At 43.2% G+C, this 17,016-nt stretch overlaps 2 protein-coding genes across 2 annotated transcripts; both read right to left on the bottom strand.

Annotated features, from left to right (window-relative positions):
- Positions 1-8,920: 8,920 nt before the first annotated feature.
- Positions 8,921-11,489, bottom strand: LOC104707232 (transcription factor bHLH81). Its single transcript, XM_010423537.3, has 5 exons — positions 10,865-11,489; positions 10,129-10,275; positions 9,839-9,904; positions 9,332-9,400; positions 8,921-9,190 (listed from the first exon to the last, which is right to left on the bottom strand). The coding sequence occupies exons 1-5, from the start codon at positions 11,318-11,320 to the stop codon at positions 9,137-9,139; spliced, it is 792 nt and encodes a 263-aa protein (XP_010421839.1). The 5' UTR covers positions 11,321-11,489; the 3' UTR covers positions 8,921-9,136.
- A 410-nt stretch (positions 11,490-11,899) lies between these two features.
- Positions 11,900-16,990, bottom strand: LOC104707231 (uncharacterized). Its single transcript, XM_010423536.3, has 2 exons — positions 15,504-16,990; positions 11,900-15,384 (listed from the first exon to the last, which is right to left on the bottom strand). Exon 1 carries the CDS (start codon positions 16,875-16,877, stop codon positions 15,774-15,776), a length of 1,104 nt encoding a protein of 367 aa, XP_010421838.2. The 5' UTR covers positions 16,878-16,990; the 3' UTR covers positions 11,900-15,384; positions 15,504-15,773.
- Positions 16,991-17,016: the final 26 nt, after the last annotated feature.

Below are 17,016 nucleotides of genomic sequence, written 5' to 3'. Positions count from 1 at the left end.
AGGACGGCGCGTAAAACCTAGGGTTTTCGTGCTAGGTCGAGCATACGTCGGCCGATGCAACGGGAGCATCGGTTGATGCAAGTGAATCTTGCATCGGTTGATGCATATCATGCGTCGGTCGACGCAACCCCAACTGGTGTCGGTTGATGCATATCATGCGTCGGTCGACGCAACCCCAACTGGTGTCGGTCGATGCATGTTTGGCGTCGGTCGATGTAGTGCATGGTTTGTTTGTTGATTGTTGTTTGATGGTTAGAGTATCTCTATTGCTTGTGTGTATAGCCCAGTAGATGGGAGGATTGCCTTACTGAGTGTTTATAAAATACTCATGCATTGCAATTTGTGTTTGCGGTGCAGGTAAAGGCAAAGTGTGATCGTGGATCAAGGCAATGAAGAGGAGGATGTTCTATGGACTCGATTGGTTGTTGTCTGACATTGCTAGGTTGCTAGAGTTGGGTCATTAGAAACATTGCTAGGCTGCTGGTTCTATGATTCTTGTTGGTTGATTTTTGGATATTGTTTATGTTATAATTATTGGATTATTATTGGATATTGGTATTGGTTATTTCCGCTGTTGGTTGTGATTGTGGTTAGGTGGCTAGTGGGTATGGGAACACTAGTTGTAGTGAATTTATTATTATTATTATTATTATTATTATTATTATTATTATTTAAAAAAAATGGGTCGGGTCGTTTCAGTTTGGTATCAGAGCCTTTACGGTTCTAGGTTTGGGTTCACTATGCTTTGTGCTTTAGATGTTTGGGATTGCATGTCTTGATTGATTATGTGAGTTAGTCAATTGTGTGTGGCATGGAGTCCTAGAACATCTTCTTCGAGCCTACAGTGTGATTCCACGGTGAGTTTATGTTTTTGTGTTATGTTAATTGTGTGTTTAGTCTTCTGTTCATGGTAGTGTAGAAGGTTAGAGGGGGTGCTGTTGCTGGTCGTGGTAGAGGACGCGGACGTGGTCGTGGTCGTGGACGTGGTCATGGTAGGGGAAGAGTCCCAGCGGTTAGTGAGACTGCGGACCAGAGTGTGACAGCTGAGGGTGTTGGCGAGTCGCAGGGTGTCCATGGGGATTCCATGAGTCTGGCCGGAGGGGGCGGTGTTGATGCTCCAGTGGCCGGTGATGCTAGGGTCCCGGGTGTGGGAGTCCCAGCGAGTAGAGTCCCTGGTGTCGATCTTGCGGGCTTGTTAGCGCAGTTGATAGAGTGGTTACCGGGAGTGGTACCGGCTCATGCTCAGGTAGTGCTACCGGTGGTGGCGGAGGAGCGATAACCAGTGTCTGCGGATGTGGGAGGGCATAGTCGTTATTTGTCTATGCTCAAGGAGATGCGTGGCATCAATACTGTGCAGTTTTCGAGTGGTACAAATCCTACTGCTGCAGATGCGTGGAGGACGAGTGTGGAACGTAACTTGGGTGTGGTGGAGATCAGTTGCTCAGGTGTGGTGGAGATCAGTTGCTGCTAGGAGAGCGCAGAAGGAGATGACTTGGGTTGACTTCGTGGGGGAGTTCAACCGCAAGTACTTTCCGAGAGAGGCATTGGACCGGTTGGAGGTGTAGTTCCTTCAGTTAGCTCAGGGGAAGCGGTCAGTGCGGGAGCTGGACTTGGAGTTTAGTCGACTTCTATCTTATGGGGGTCGGGCTATGGAGTCTGAGGAGGGCTGGTTTAACTCCCACGTCATGTTTGATTCTGGAGCTACTCATAGATTCATTACTCCGGAGTGTGCAGAGAGTGCAGTTATCAGAGGAGATCCCGGGGAGCGAGCGTGAGTGGTCAGAGTTGCTGGAGGAAAATTTCAGAGAGTTATTGGACGGGCGAGAGGGGTATTGATATTCAGATCGCAGGAGAGTTGTGGCCAGCGGATTTGCTTATCAGTCATGTGATGTTGTATGATGTTATTCTCGGGATGGATTGGCTGCATCGGCATATGGTGCATTTGGATTGCCATCGGGGTAGAGTGGAGTTTGAGCGTCGAAGAGGGAAGTTGGTTTTTCAGGGTATTAGACCGACTTCGGGGAGTCTCATGATCTCGGCCATTCAGGCTGGGAAGATGATCGAGAAGGGCCGTGAGGCTTATTTGGTTACTATATCAATGCCAGAGTCAGTGGGGAAGTCTACGGTTAGCGGTATTCAGGTTGTTGAGGAATTTGAGGATGTATTTCAGTCATTGCAAGGATTACCACTATCTCGGTCTGATCCTTTCACGATTGAACTGGAACCGGGGACGATGCCGTTATCCAAGGCACCTTACAGAATGGCTCCAGCAGAGATGGCAGAGCTGAAGAAGCAGCTAGAGGATTTGTTGAGTAAGGGATTCATCCGTCCTAGCATATCACCGTGGGGAGCACCGGTGTTGTTTGTCAAGAAGAAGGATGGGAGTTTCCGGTTGTGTATTGATTATCGGGGTTTGAACCGGGTCACTGTGAAGAAAAAGTACCCTCTTTTTAGGATGGATGAGTTGTTGGATCAGTTGAGAGGTGCTACTTGGTTCTCCAAGATAGATCTGACATCGGGTTATCATCAGATCCCGATTGATGAGGCAGATGTGAGAAAGACTGCATTCAGGACGAGGTATGGGCGTTACGAGTTCGTGGTGATGCCTTTCGGGTTGACTAACGCACCAGCAGCGTTTATGAGATTGATGAACAACGTGTTTCAGGAGTTTCTGGACGTGTCTGTCATCATTTTCATTGACGATATCCTGGTTTACTCTAAGAGTCATGAGGAGCATGCAGTGCATTTGAGAGCAGTTCTGGAGAAGCTACGTGAGCAGAAGTTGTTTGCTAAGCTGAGCAGGTGTAGTGTCTGGCAGCGAGAGATGGGTTTTCTGGGTCATATTGTGTCTGCAGATGGGGTTTCTGTAGATCCGGAGACGATCCAGGCTATCAGAGACCGCAAAATGCCACAGAGATCAGGAGTTTTCTTGGGTTGGCAGGTTACTACAGGAGATTTGTGCAGGTTTTTGCGAGCAAAGCACGTCCTATGACTAAGTTGACAGGGAATGATGTTCTTTTTATTTGGTCACAGGAGTGTGAGGAGGGCTTTGCAAGCCTTAAGGAGATGTTGACTACTGCACCAGTGTTGGCTTTGTCTGAGCAGGGAGAACCCGATGTGGTTTATACAGATGCATCTAGAGTTGGTTTGGGATGTGTGTTGATGCAACATGGGAAGGTAATTGCCTACGCTTCGCGGCAGTTGCGGAAGCATGAGGGCAACTATCCTACTCATGATTTGGAGATGGGTGTTGTAGTTTTTGCCCTGAAGATTTGGAGATCTTATGTTTATTGTGCAAAGGTACAGGTGTTTACCGATCATAAGAGCCTGAGGTATATATTCACTCAGCCCGAGCTGAATTTGAGGCAGAGGCGGTGGATGGAGCTTGTGGTAGATTATGATTTTGAGATAGCTTATCATCTTGGTAAGGCTAACTCGGTTGCAGACGCTCTGAGTCGGAAGAGGGTGGCTTCGGCTCAGGAGCAGGATATGGAGTCTCTGATAGGAGAGATCAGTGCGTTGAGGTTGTGTGCAGTGTCTCACGAGCCGTTGGGTTTGGAGGCAGTGGGTAAGGCAGATCTGCTGAGTAGAGTGCGTTTGGCTCAGGAGAGGGATTTGGGGCTGGTGAATGCCTCAAAGGATGTTGATTCAGAGTACCATGTCTCAGATAATGGTACTATCTTGGTGCACGGTCGGGTTTCTGTGCCCAAAGATGAGGAGTTGAGGCAGGAGATCCTGAGAGAGGCTCATGCGAGCAAGTTCTCTATTAATCCAGGAGCGACTAAGATGTACCGTGATCTCAAGAGGTACTATCACTGGGTCGGGATGAAGAAGGATGTAGCTAGTTGGGTCGCAAGGTGCGATGTGTGTCAGCCAGTGAAGGTTGAGCATCAGGTTCTAGGCGGGTTACTGAAGAGTCTTCCCATTCCAGAGTGGAAGTGGGATATGATTACTATGGACTTCGTGGTGGGTTTGCCAGTGGCCAAGACATTTGATGCTATTTGGGTCATTGTGGACCGATTGATTAAGTCGGCACATTTTCTGGCCATTAAGAAGACTGATTGAGCAGCGGTCCTGCCTAAGAAGTATGTGAAAGAGATAGTCAGGTTGCATGGGGTGCCAGCAAGCATTGTGTCTGATAGGGATTCTAAGTTCACTTCGGTGTTCTGGAGAGCATTTTAGGCAAAGATGGGCACTAAGGTGCATATGAGTACAACTTATCATCCCCAGACAAATGGACAGTAAGAGAGGACGATCCAGACGCTGGAGGATTTGCTGAGGGTGTGTTGGATTGGGGAGGCCATTGGGCAGATCACTTGAGCTTGGTAGAGTTTGTTTACAACAAAAATTACCAGGCGAGTATTAGGATGGCTCCTTATGAGGCTTTGTATGGGAGGCCGTGTCGTACACCGTTATGTTGGGCTCAGGTGGGGGAGAGGAGCATTTACGGAGCAGATTTTGTTCAGGAGACCTTAGAGAAGATTCGGGTTCTCAAGCTGAACATGAAGGAAGCTCAGGAATGGCAGAGGAGTTATACCGATAGAAGGAGGAGAGATCTTGAGTTTCAGGTAGGAGACAGAGTGTACCTCAAGATGGTCATGTTGTAGGGTCCGAACAGGTCATTGACTGAGACTAAGTTAAGTCTGAGGTATATGGGACCGCTCAGAGGGATTGAGCGGGTGGGACCGGTTGCATATAGGCTGGAGTTGCCTGAGGTTATGCGTGCGTTCCACAAGGTTTTCCATGTGTCTATGTTGCGAAAGTGTCTCTGTTGTTGGCTAAGATTCCTAAAGATCTTCAGCCTAACATGACTTTGGAGGCGAGACCAGTGAGGGTTCTCAAGAGGAGGATCAAGGAACTTCAGAAGAAGAAGATTCCTTTGATGAGAGTCCTTTGGTACTGTGATGGTGTTGAGTAGCAGACTTGGGAACCAGAGGCGAGGATGAAGGCAAGGTTCAAGAAGTAGTATGAGAAGCAAGCCGCGACTTGAGCCGTGGCTGGAGCGGGAATGGAGTATTCCAGCCCATCTCTCTTGTTTACTTGGTCGTTTAGGGGTGGTTGGTTGTGCGACTAAGTAACAAGATGAGGTGGTGTTCGGGGTACGAAATTCCCGTGAAGCGGGGTTTTGGAGGAAAGTTTCCTGAAGTGGAAAGTGCAAAAAATGGAAAGTTTTATGTGAGTTAGGATTTGTCCATTTTTAGTGGTGGAGAGCTTTGGAGGGGCTTGTGTGGCCTTAGTGGCGGACTTTTGAGTCTTTGTGCCGTGTGTGGCCTTTGTGGCGGGCTGTTTAGCAATTGTGTGGTGTTTTTGGCGGGTTATTTAGCCAATTGTGTGGCCTTTGTGGCGGGCTTTTTAGCCAAAGTTTCCTTTTTAGGCGGTCCTTCGGGACAAGTGGTCTTCGTGACGGTCCTTCGGGACGAGTGGCCTTGGTGGCGGTCATGTTTAGGACATTTGTTTGGCCTTAGTGGCGGTCCTGTTTAGGACATTTGTTTGGCCTTTGAGGCGGTCCTGTTTAGGACTCTTAATTTGGACTTTGTGGCGGTCCTGTTTAGGACATTTGTTTGGCCTTGGTGGCGGTCCTGTTTAGGACATTTGTTTGGCCTTTGTGGCAGCCCTAGTGGCAGTGAGATGGTCCATGTGTGGTCATGAGTATTCTAGTGAGGGGATATGTGTTTGGTGGGACATTGTGTTGCTTTACGCGAGCCACGGGGAGGAAACCTGGATAGGGATAGGGCTCAGACGTGTTCAGAATTGTTTGCTCGCGACTCTTGGGGGACTTTAGTTCTCCTAGTACTACCATATTCGGAGACTTTGTGGCTTGGGAATATGGTTGGTATATCGACTTCGGCATGCGGGCTTAGGCTCGATGAGGAGCCAATATTATGGCATGCAAGCTTTGGCCTGATGAGGAGCCAATAAAAACTCAAGGTTTAGGCCTCTGAGTAAAGGAAAGTCCAAAAGTCGAGAGCAAATAATGCCTTGAACGTGAGTCTATCGCCTAGAGGTGACCTTTCGTAGATCGGTCGGAGGAGGGCGGACTATGGAGACGGTTGCACGGGAGTCCTTGGCTGATGGTTGTTCGAGATTCGAGGACGAATCTATGTTGGTGGGGGAGAATTGTAACATCCGCGAACCGAAATCCCGGTTTAGGGATTGCATCGGTCGATGCACTATGTGCATCGGTCGATGCAAGGCTGGTTAAGTGCGGACGAGTTTAAGTTAAACGCTGCGTTTTGGGTTTAGGGAAACACTTAAACTCGAGTTTTGTCTCATTCGGCGAGTTTGGCCGTTTTTGAGAGGAAATAAAAGAGAGAAAAGGTTTTTGAGTGTTCTTGAGGATTTTGGGTGATTTGAGGCTGTTCCTGTAGAGATCTGTAGCTGGGATCGTTGTAGGAGCTTCCTGGGAGCGTTGTTTTGCTTGTTTAAGGTTCAGAATCTTCTAGGCATAGGTAAGTGCATGACCATGGCTTATCTAAGCTGGAGATTTCTATGATCTGCTTGTTATGTGTTGTTAGGCTTGTTAGAATGTTATTTGGGACGTTAGGTAGCTTTCTTGTGGCTTGGGATCGAGTTTTATGGTTGTAGGAACGAAGATCCGGCGAGAAGCTTCGGGGGAAAACGATGCTCGGCATGTGCATCGGTCGATGCACTTTGTGCGTCGGTCGATGCAAGTGCGAGGACGGCGCATAAAACCTGGGGTTTTCGTGCTATGTCGAGCATGCGTCGGTCGACGCAACCCCAACTGGTGTCGGTCGATGCATGTTTGGCGTCAGTCGATGCAGTGCCTGGTTTGTTTGTTGATTGTTGTTTGATGGTTAGAGTATCTCCATTGATTGTGTGTGCCCAGTAGATGGGAGGATTGCCTTACTAAGTGTTTATAAAATACTCATGCATTGCAATTTGTGTTTGTGGTGCAGGTAAAGGCAAAGTGTGATCGTGGAATCAAGGCAATGAAGAGGAGGATGTTCTAGGGACTCGATTGGTTATTGTCTGGCATTACTAGGTTGCTAGAGTTGGGTCATTAGAAACATTGCTAGGTTGCTGGTTCTATGATTCATGTTGGTTGAGTTTTGGATATTGTTTATGTTATAATTATTGGATATTGGTATTGGTTATTTCCGCTGTTGGTTGTGATTGTGGTTCGGTGACTAGTGGATATGGGACCACTAGTTGTAGTGAATTTATTATTATTATTATTTATTATTTAAAAAAAAAATGGTCGGTCGTTTCATTCATTTTGGTGTTTTGTTGGAGACAAAATACTCGTTATTGAAGCTAGTGTTGTGAAGTTGTAAATCAAATGCTTTACAAATCAAATTAGGGTAACCTTATGTACAACTCATGAAATTAGGGTAAAGAATTTGAGTTCGTGAAGGGATACTAACCTTATGTATAACTCATGTTCTTTACATCAGGCTACTTTTGTGGATCTTCATTTTAAAAATCATTATTTGTGAATTTCATTATTGTTTCTAGTGGTTTTGCATATCTTTTTGATGGAGAATTAATATTCGTTCATGAATTGGTACCATGTTGTTACTTACTCATGTCCTTTACAATATGTGTGTTTCATTTGGTTTTGTGGGTTCCCTCTGTTGTACTTTCTTAGGGTTTAGTGTTTTGCTTAACTAGCTACTTGGGTTCCCTCCGTTGTACGTCCTTAGGGTTTAGTATTCTGCTTAACTGGCTACTTGGGTTCCGTCCATTTTACTTCCTTAGGGTTTAGTGTTTTGCTTAACTGGCTATTTGGGTTCCCTCCGAGTACTTCCTTAGGGTTTAGTGTTTTGCTTAACTGGCTACTTGGGTTCCCTCCGTTGTACTTCCTTAGAGTTTAGTGTTCTGCTTAACTGGCTACTTGGATTCCCTCCGTTGTACTTCCTTAGGGTTTAGTGTTCTGCTTAACTGGCTATTGGGGTTCCCTCAGTTGTAGTTCTTTAGGGTTTAGTTTTCTTACTACATGCGTGTTAGATTTTGTCCATGGGTTTCCCTTACTAAATATTAGTTGTCCTCTTTTGCGTTCCCCTTGTATGTTCGGTTAAAATGGCTTCTAGTAACTGCCAAGCTCTTCAGTCCATGACTTCTTTCTTTTTCTATGATCCTTCCAAGTTTTGAGTTTCTATGAAATGTTTGTTTCAGGGTTTGCTTGGTATTAAGGTATCATCCTGAACAAATCATATTACATGGTTGGTGGCATCGACAAGATAGCTGTAAAGACAGAAAAGTTCTTGAAGGAGTCGACAGCTTAATGGACTGATTCATCTCTTTTATTTTCAGATTTGTTTTATTGTTGTCTTCTGAAATTAAAGATTGTTGATGTAATTTTGATTTGTTTTTTTTCTAGTTTTTGTGTTGGTATATAAACCTAACAATGAAAACCAAACGATGGTTAATTTATATTATATATGAAGACTAATTGTCTTTCTTTTCTTCATGTTGATTGTGATGAGAACGTTGCAAGAGAGATTCTAGGGGTAGTGTTGTATTTTTATTATCATAAAAAATGCCCAATTTTAGAAGCATGGAAAAAAATGCCTAAAATAAAAGATTTGTTGGAACAAATGCCTAAATCAACAAGAACCCGAAGCTAAAATGCATTCTTTGGCAAGCGAGACTATAAAGTTAATGCCGTCCAGCTCTACAAAACTGACTCATTTCCCTCAGGCCTCAGCACAAGTGGGTGATGCCGTCGGATTCCATATTCTCGAATTTGGACTTTCTATTTTAAAGAGTGGTTTCTACCCTTAGATTGCTTTGGTATGATAAACTAGAAAGTGAGGAATGACGACATAACTAAATATGTAGACAAAAGCTCGAGCGATTCTGTCTTCGTTGGTAAACTTTTTAGAAATACTTTAATATCATTAAACAGAGTGAAAAACTGAAAAAAAAAATTTAAATCCAAATTAATGATACGAATACATTCTAAAAAGTCATTTCTTATAAAGAATATATATGTGCTACCATTAACTTGTTAACTTTCTTCATTATTGTACCAAAAAAAAATATTTTACACCCTACATCCATTTAACAAATAATATACTTGTCAACCTGACACACCCATCTAACTCAAGCTAAGATCATCTTTCGACTTTTTCGATCAGATCATTGCCATTTATCCACAAATCAGGGGCAGACCTTATTGTTCTTCTTTAGGGATGCATGTGCACCTCTTCTGTTCTTCTGTTAACACCTAAATTATGCACACCAAAATTAAAACCAAATCAGAAATGGATAATTCAATGTTAAAAACTCTTTTTTTACTATATACTTCTTTTACTAATCATTTTTAAATCATCTATGGGGTTACCATATATTCACTTAGATCATTTACCTGGATCTGCCTTTGAAGAACTTTCACGTATTCTACAGCTTCTTCTAACATGTCTGCAGTGTTGGTTTGCTGCAACAAAAAAAAAAAAAAAAAAAAAAAGTAAACGGATGTTCTTAGAGCCTATATATATATATATGCGAGAACGAGAAGTTTTCCTCAGTTTGTTCATGATCTATAGGGAGATAAAACCAAATTCATACTTCACGCTTTAAAAAGTCTGCTATTTGATCGAAGGGACAACAATTTGAGTCTATTTTCAAGATCCTTCCCATTGGATTTGAATTGTTTAAACCTTAGTACCGGAGATGACCACCGTAATTTTGAAGTTGCATCACAATCATCAACTGTCATATTTTATGGTCTCTTTAACTTTAAGGCTAAATTATTAACCACTAACTTCTAACCTTGCTGAAAACGTCTATAAAATTTGACCCATTTACAATCAATATAATCGTATAAGACATCCTTAGTCAATTCAAATTGTTTCTACTTTGATAGTGATATTACCTTATCCATATTAGGTACAAGCTCTTGTAGCTTCCTTATCCTATCGCTTATTCGCGTTCTTCGTACCTACAAAATGAAAGGAGGAGGAATACATAAATGCTTATTCGAAACTCACAAGGAAGAGAACAGAGCAGTTCTATGTTCAATGAAGCATATTGTAAATCACTAACTTCTATGAATGGAAAGTAAATATAGAACCTTTTTCATCGCTTCCATGAATTAAAAGTATAGATATAAAACTTTATCACAAAATTTCAATGAAATGAAAGAAAAGATTGAAGATATTTTACCCTCTCGGCAATGCTACGAGGATGAGTGGCACAACCACGTTTAGCACGAACCCTAAAGGCAACCGAGTCATCCATAAGATTCTCCATGTTCATATCCGTCGTGCTTGATACCCCGGCAGGAACTTGACCGCTGATTTGCTCTCCTTTCTACTTACAGAAAAGATTTCCGGAAAGAGCCAGTCAACATTTAAAATCTTAATCAATATCACGCAATGCATATGTTATACATGTATTCCCTACCATCCAAGTAATATTAATGTACCATATGGTGTGGAGGATCAATACATATATATATACATTAGCCACCAAAATCGACATTACCAAATAAGTATATAGTATATACCATCATGTGGACTTATGTTCTCGTCAACCATTTGCCCATATGAGCATTCTTTAATGTTCACACCACACACCAAAGCAATAGAGTACAACAACAAAAGGAGAAATAAAAACTGCAATATTTTTTTTTTGGTTAAAATAAAAACTGCAACTTGCTGCTGCTGGCTTTGGTTCAGAAAAACACACAAGTTGTCAATTTTAAGACAAGACTGGTCTTTTCAATCTCGAGAACTTTAGTCAGCAGTTTAACTACAATTTCAAACAACTTGACAAATCTAAAAACAAGTGCTAAGTTAGTTAAGTTCATCCTATTTTTGGAAGGTAAACAAAAAAACAGACCACAAATAATGAACTAAATTTGGTTGACCCAAATGATTTTTTAAAACCAATTTTTTACCATTTGAGAAGTAAACTCAGGAGAAGAGAAGAGTGCTTCCATTTCTCTAGACCGTTTACTTCCGGGAGAAATATCGATATTCCCGGATAAGTAATCGTAATTCGCCGGAATCCCAAAGCTCTGGATAAATCCATCAGAACCACTGAGAAAATCCGCCGGAGTACTATTCTGTCGGTGAAACCCACCTTGTTGATACAACCCTTGCTCAACCGGAATAGGGAACTCGAACGAGCCACGATTTATCGGTAAATCGTTCGAGCTCCCGGTAAGCAAATCGGTGAGACCAAGATTAGGTTTCAAAGACTCTTCTTCATCTTCCTCAAGTAAAGCTTCAAGCCAAGTCGCTGGAGCTGAACGGATCCTAGACAGTCCACTTCGACTCAGCCCCCCTCCTCCTCCTCCTCTGCTTCCTCCGTCGTCTCCACCGCCGCTACTACCGACGGATGTTGATTGCATCCCCTTTGGCTTTTCTCTGGTTTCAATAGACAACACTACTAAAGTTTTTTTCTTTTTCTTTTTCTTTACATTTTTTTTTTTTGTTTCTTGCTCTGTTTTTTTTTCTTTAATTTAATTCAGCAGCAGACCAGATTGTTCTTGGATTATTATTTTTTTTTTCTTTTTTGTCAAATACAAAAATTGCGGCTAGTAATTAATAAAGAACCCTAACCGTCTGATTAAGATACTTTCCAAACACTTGACTAAGATAGTACAGAACCTAAAAGGTTAGAGATACGTCAGCGCGTAACAGAGTAACATTGCTTTAACGTCATTGTTCTCTTTTGTTTCCTTTTTTATTTGGTAATAATAAGATTATGGTTTACACCACTCAGTTTATTCAAACCACTCGCGATGGATGCTCGTACAGTCCACCTTCTTAGTCCGACAATTTCAGTTGAACTTATTTATTGCCGATATATCTGAAAAATGCGACTTTTTATTTTAGCTGCGTTACTTTTTTTTTTTTTTTTTTGTTAAAGGATCTTTTTATAAAATAAATAAAAAAGTTTACAAGAAATCATACAAGAACCAGATATAGTAATGAAAACCGAAATAAGGAGGGGAAAAAGTGGGAGTGAGCACATAACTCACTAAACAAAAAGTGAAAGAAAAATAGAACATACATAAGCTTATAAGTAGAAAGAAAAACCAATCAGTGTGAGGTCCAGAAGACATTCAGAGCTTCACCAAGCTTTGTAGACCTGTACCGTAGGGTTATAGACTTGTCCTTAACAGCCATACTTACACGCCTTAGGACAATATTGTGCGGAAGGGTAACACCTTCATGATAGCGACGGTTTCACTCTTTCCAGATTTCGTAGATACAAGCTTGCAGTAGGGCCAAGGAGGTGATAGCAGAAGATGAGGCAGATGGAAGCCATTTGATGATTTGGTCCCATACCAAAGGAGGGGAAGGGAGCTCCATCCTAGTTGACATAGCAGACCAAATGGCTGATGAGTAGTCACATTGAAAGAACGGGTGGTTTCTGGTCTCATTTACCAGCCCACAGAGGAGACATATCGGTTCCACATCTAGACCCCACTTGATCATACGATCTAGAGTTGGATTACGATTGAGCAAAAACAACTAAACCGCCAGCGAGTGTTTCAGTACAGCTGCTTTGTGCCAGACAAGAGGGAACCAAGGAACCTGCGGTTTTGACCGTCGCAAAGAGTACCACATTTCCTGTACCCAAGGATCCCACCAGAAAAAAGTGTCTTCCTCTGTACCCAACTTTATATTGAGGTACTTGATTGCCTTGGGACGCAGCTTTAGTAGTTTCCTGAAAAGCCAAGAGACTTGAGAGGAATTCTCATTTAGAGCCCAAAAAGAAGCAGAAGAGAAATATTTGGATCGGACCCAAGCCACCCAGATTGAACCTGCCCAGAAATAGAGCATCCAAATAAGCTTCAAAGCGCATGTTTCGTTCCAAGAGGACCATGAACGTAAGCCCAGTCCTCCTTCCCTCTTAGGAAATAACAGGTTGTCCCATGCAACTTTTGCACCTGATGGTTTGTCCAGACATCCATGCCACAGAAAAGAGCTAGAGAGACTGTTTATGCATTTGATTACTTTCTTTAGCAGGAAAAAGGCATTGGACCAAAAACCAACTATCCCAGCTATAACAGTTGAGATCAACTGTAATCTGCCCGCAATACTAAGGTGTCGGTGCTGCCAAGAGTTCAGTTTTGCCCTTATCTTGGAAAGAAGGGGGTCGCAATCTCTTATAGAAAGCTTTCTCGAGCAGAGAGGAAGACCAAGGTATCTGACAGGCAGGGCGGCTGACGGGAGAGGGAATTTAGATCTTATATGGAGAAGGGTATCCTCACTTACACCTGATGAGAACATAGAGGACTTTGTGATATTAACTGATAGTCCAGAAAACTTCTCAAACTGTGACAGAACTGTGAAAACTCCAACTAGGGACTCCTCGAACCCATCCAAAAAGATGAGTAAATCGTCTGCAAAGCACAAATGAGTGAGTTCCATTTCTTCGCACCTAGGGTGATAGCAAGATGCCATCCTGAGCCGCTTGATTGAGCATTATCGAGAGAACATTCATCATCAGAAAAAAGAGGATAGGTGATAAGGGTTCCCCTTGTCTAAGACCGATCCTTCCTTTAAAATACCCCGACGTGACTCCATTGATGCTAATGGAGAAACTGGGGGAGCATATACAACTTTTGATCCAAATCAAAAATTGGTCAGGAATCCCATAAGAGGATAGAGCATGGATTACGAAATCCCATCGAACAGAGTTGAAAGCTTTTGATATGTCCACTTTCAGGGTAATCCTTGGCGTAAGGGAGGACAAATGATAACCTTGCAGAACCTCAGAAGCCAGGAGGACATTCTCTATCAAAAGCCTATCCTTGATAAAAGCTTTCTGATTTGGGAGGATTACAAAAGGGAGAATTCGCTTAAGCCTGTCAGACAATATCCGAGAAATAACCTTATATATAGTGTTCATGCAAGAGATTGGCCTGAAATCTTTCAAGTTCTCTGCTCCTGGCCGCTTTGAGATCAAGACCATGGAGGTTGCGTTTACACAAGTCGGCAAAAAGGAAGAGACAAAAAACTCCTGCACCTCACCAGCAAATTCCTGACCAATGACTTGCCATGACGCTCTAAAGAACTCAACTGGAAAGCCATCAGGACCCGGTGATTTATTCAGTGGTAGAGGCAAAAGAGCTTCTCTTATCTCGATAGTAGTAACCTCAGCGGCAAGAAAGGTTTTCTGAGTGGGAGATATAATGGAGGGTATGATCCTTTCCAGGAAACTCTGAAGGAAAGGGCAGAAATCCCCTCTAGGAGAGCACAAAATGGATGAGAAATACCTCTCGGCTAGATTGTGAACTTCCTCAAAGATTCCGACCTTGTCCCATCAGGCCTAAGAACGTATTTAATAGCATTCGAGGCATTTCTGAACTTCATCATTGCGTGGAAGAGTCTTGTGTTTGAATCACCCTCCTCCATCCATTTGATCCTAGACCGTTGTCTAAAGAAGGATTATTCAGCGATCCTCAGAGATAGACAAAATTGCCTCGCAGTCGACTCCTGGGCCACGTTGAAAGGGGAGGGGTCATTTAGGGTCAAAACTTGGAGTTGAGAGAGGATTTGGTCCGCTTCTAAGACCCTCTTTTCAATGTCACTGAACCTCTCCTTCATCAGAGTCTTTAAAGGTCTTTTCAGCTGGTTTAGTTTGTGACAGAAATCAGAGAGGGTTAAGGCTGAAGGACCGAATGATCTCCACGAGTCTGCAACTACATCCACAAAGTTGGGCAATTTTGTTAAGAGGTTAAAAAACTTGAAAGGCCTCGTACCAAAGGAGGGTGGAGGGGTCTTGATCCTGATATGACAAGGAGTGTGATCAGAGAACTGAGGCGGTTCAAACGTACAGTGGCTCGAGGGGAAAGACTGGATCCATTGACCATTTACCAAGGCCCGGTCAATCTTTGTGGCAACAAGATTTGAAGCTTGATGGTTTGACTAAGTGAACTTTGGTCCCTGGAAAGCGAGGTCAAACAACCCAACATCTGAAAGGCATTCCCTGAAACTCCTCATTGTAGACGTAGAGTGATAGGAATGGATGGATGATTTTTCCGCAATATTCAGGATCTCATTGAAATCACCACCAACAAGCCAGGGGCGAGAGCTCAGGTTAAAAGAGATACAAGTGTCTTTGAGGGAGGTCCATAGGAGACACCTTTCTTCAACCGTGTTGAAAGCATATACGGCGGTAAAGATAAACGGTAGCTCATCTTCCAGCTGCACCTCACAAGTAACAGACTGACTATCCGAGAAAAGATGGGTAATGATAGTAGGGGCCTTATATACAACCCAAATACGCCCTAAATCCGACTGTTGGTAATTTGCAAAAACAGACCACTCTGGTCCCAGAACTGATAAAATTTGGTTCTTGTTTGATTCCTTAACGTGCGTCTCCAAAAGTGCCCCAAAAGTTATACGTCGTGCTCTAATCCATTGAACAAAGGGTAAGTGCTTTAAGGAGTCATTAAAACTGCACACGTTCCAAAAAAAATGTATCCGACATATATTAGTTAATGGGATTTGTGGCTAACCCCTGCCACCAGAGGAGTGCCACCGCCTAAAGACGAGGATCGACGAGCGCTAACTTACGGTTTTTCTTTGAGCGCTTGGAAGAGGAAGAAGAGGAAGAAGAGGAAGATGAACCACTGTGATGAGAAGGGGAAGGTAGCCCGACTATGATAGCTTTCTCTGTTACCTCAGCTAACTGATCCGAATCACCTTGAAGAATAGCAAACGGGTTTACAGTAACCATAGCTAAATTTTTTCGTTTCTCGATTGTTTTCTCTTTTGCCCGGTGGGTTGTCTCAAATCTCATTTAGGACACAAGAAAGATTTGTGACCTAATTCCTTGCAAACAGGTCAGAGAGGTGGGAGCCACGGATACGAGACAAAAATCACCACAATTTCCCTATCCTCTCTTTCGACTTCTATAGTTTTCGGGAGAGGATCTTTAAGATTTATTATAACTTTGATCTCTGCTGAACTGACCGTTGAAAACGGCTTTGCATCAACAATTTTTCCAAGGGGACGAGAGAGAAAACTCAAACCTTCATCAGTAAGCAGATCGAAAGAAACTTGATTGAGTGTAGCCCATAGTGGCGCCTTCTGCAGTGATGGAGGATCTAAACTGAAAGACGCCTTCCATTCAGTTACAAAGAAAGGGGAATCCCCAACACGCCAGAGTTCATGTTGAAGGATCTCATTCCTTAAGGGGGCCGAGGGGATATGGAATAGGAAAGCATTCTTAGAGAGAGTATGGATTTTAACTTTCTGATCCTTTCCCCAAAGATAGTTTAGGACAGCCCATACTTTACCATAGGAAGGAGCATTTCCATAGAAGATACCCACTATGTAATCTGAATGGAGGCGAGCTCTTCGTTCAAAAAAAGCATTTGGGACCTTAACACGAGGATTACCTTCACCCGAAACAGAAACCTCAACTGCGGTATTCGGGAACTTTGAAGCACCCTTGCATCTCGAAGCCCAATTGAAATCCGAAATACTCGCTGAGGAAACCTTCAAAGTAAGAGGATTAGTTTCACAAGAGTTGATTTGAGAAACTAATCCAGGAACTACCGGCTTCCCTGGGAGAGGCTGGAGAGAGGTCGAAAGAGCAGCCAAGGTGGGGGAGGGAGAAGAGCCTAGGATGCCTTGACCAGGGCGCGGAGCCGAGATGAGGTTTTGATCCACCGTCACAGGTGACGGGAGAATTGAGGGACAAGGAGGATCTAGATCTGGGATTGCCATTTCCACATCATTCTGACCAGAAAGGACCCTTTGTCGGGGAAGAAGGGAAGAGGGGAAAAAGTCTGGGGGAACCGGGGGATTTGCGCCGGGGCTCCAGCCATACGACGAGGATTCAGCTGGCCGCGGATTTTCAAATTGGGGTTTATGAACAGTGCCAATCGCTCTCGAGGAGAGAACACTGCTTTTCTGGTTAGAGAAATAAAAACTAACCCACATAAAAACAAAATTATGACATCTTAATTTTTTTCTTCTCAAGATTTGTTTTTATATAGTTTTTGTTTAATCGATGACTAGATAAAACTTTGTGCTATATTGCAGGATATTTTTTTTGTAAATTAATTTTGCTTCGTCCCAT

This window comes from Camelina sativa, chromosome 8 (assembly GCF_030686135.1).
Source record: "Camelina sativa cultivar CO46 ecotype springtype chromosome 8, ASM3068613v1".
Classification (NCBI taxonomy): domain Eukaryota; kingdom Viridiplantae; phylum Streptophyta; class Magnoliopsida; order Brassicales; family Brassicaceae; genus Camelina; species Camelina sativa.
Note: the sequence above shows the minus strand (reverse complement) of the source record. Positions and strands in the feature narration are given on the sequence as shown.

What these genes read in the sequence shown, in the direction of transcription:
- LOC104707231 (XM_010423536.3), bottom strand. Translation starts at nt 16,877, where the DNA reads ATGTGGGTTAGTTTTTATTTCTCTAACCAGAAAAGCAGTGTTCTCTCC.
- LOC104707232 (XM_010423537.3), bottom strand. Translation starts at nt 11,320, where the DNA reads ATGCAATCAACATCCGTCGGTAGTAGCGGCGGTGGAGACGACGGAGGA. An exon ending in CTCGTAGCATTGCCGAGAGG is followed by an intron (nt 9,905 to 10,128) that starts GTAAAATATCTT and finishes TTCATTTTGTAG; the next exon opens with GTACGAAGAACGCGAATAAG. An exon ending in TTCTTCAAAGGCAGATCCAG is followed by an intron (nt 9,191 to 9,331) that starts GTAAATGATCTA and finishes TGCATAATTTAG; the next exon opens with GTGTTAACAGAAGAACAGAA.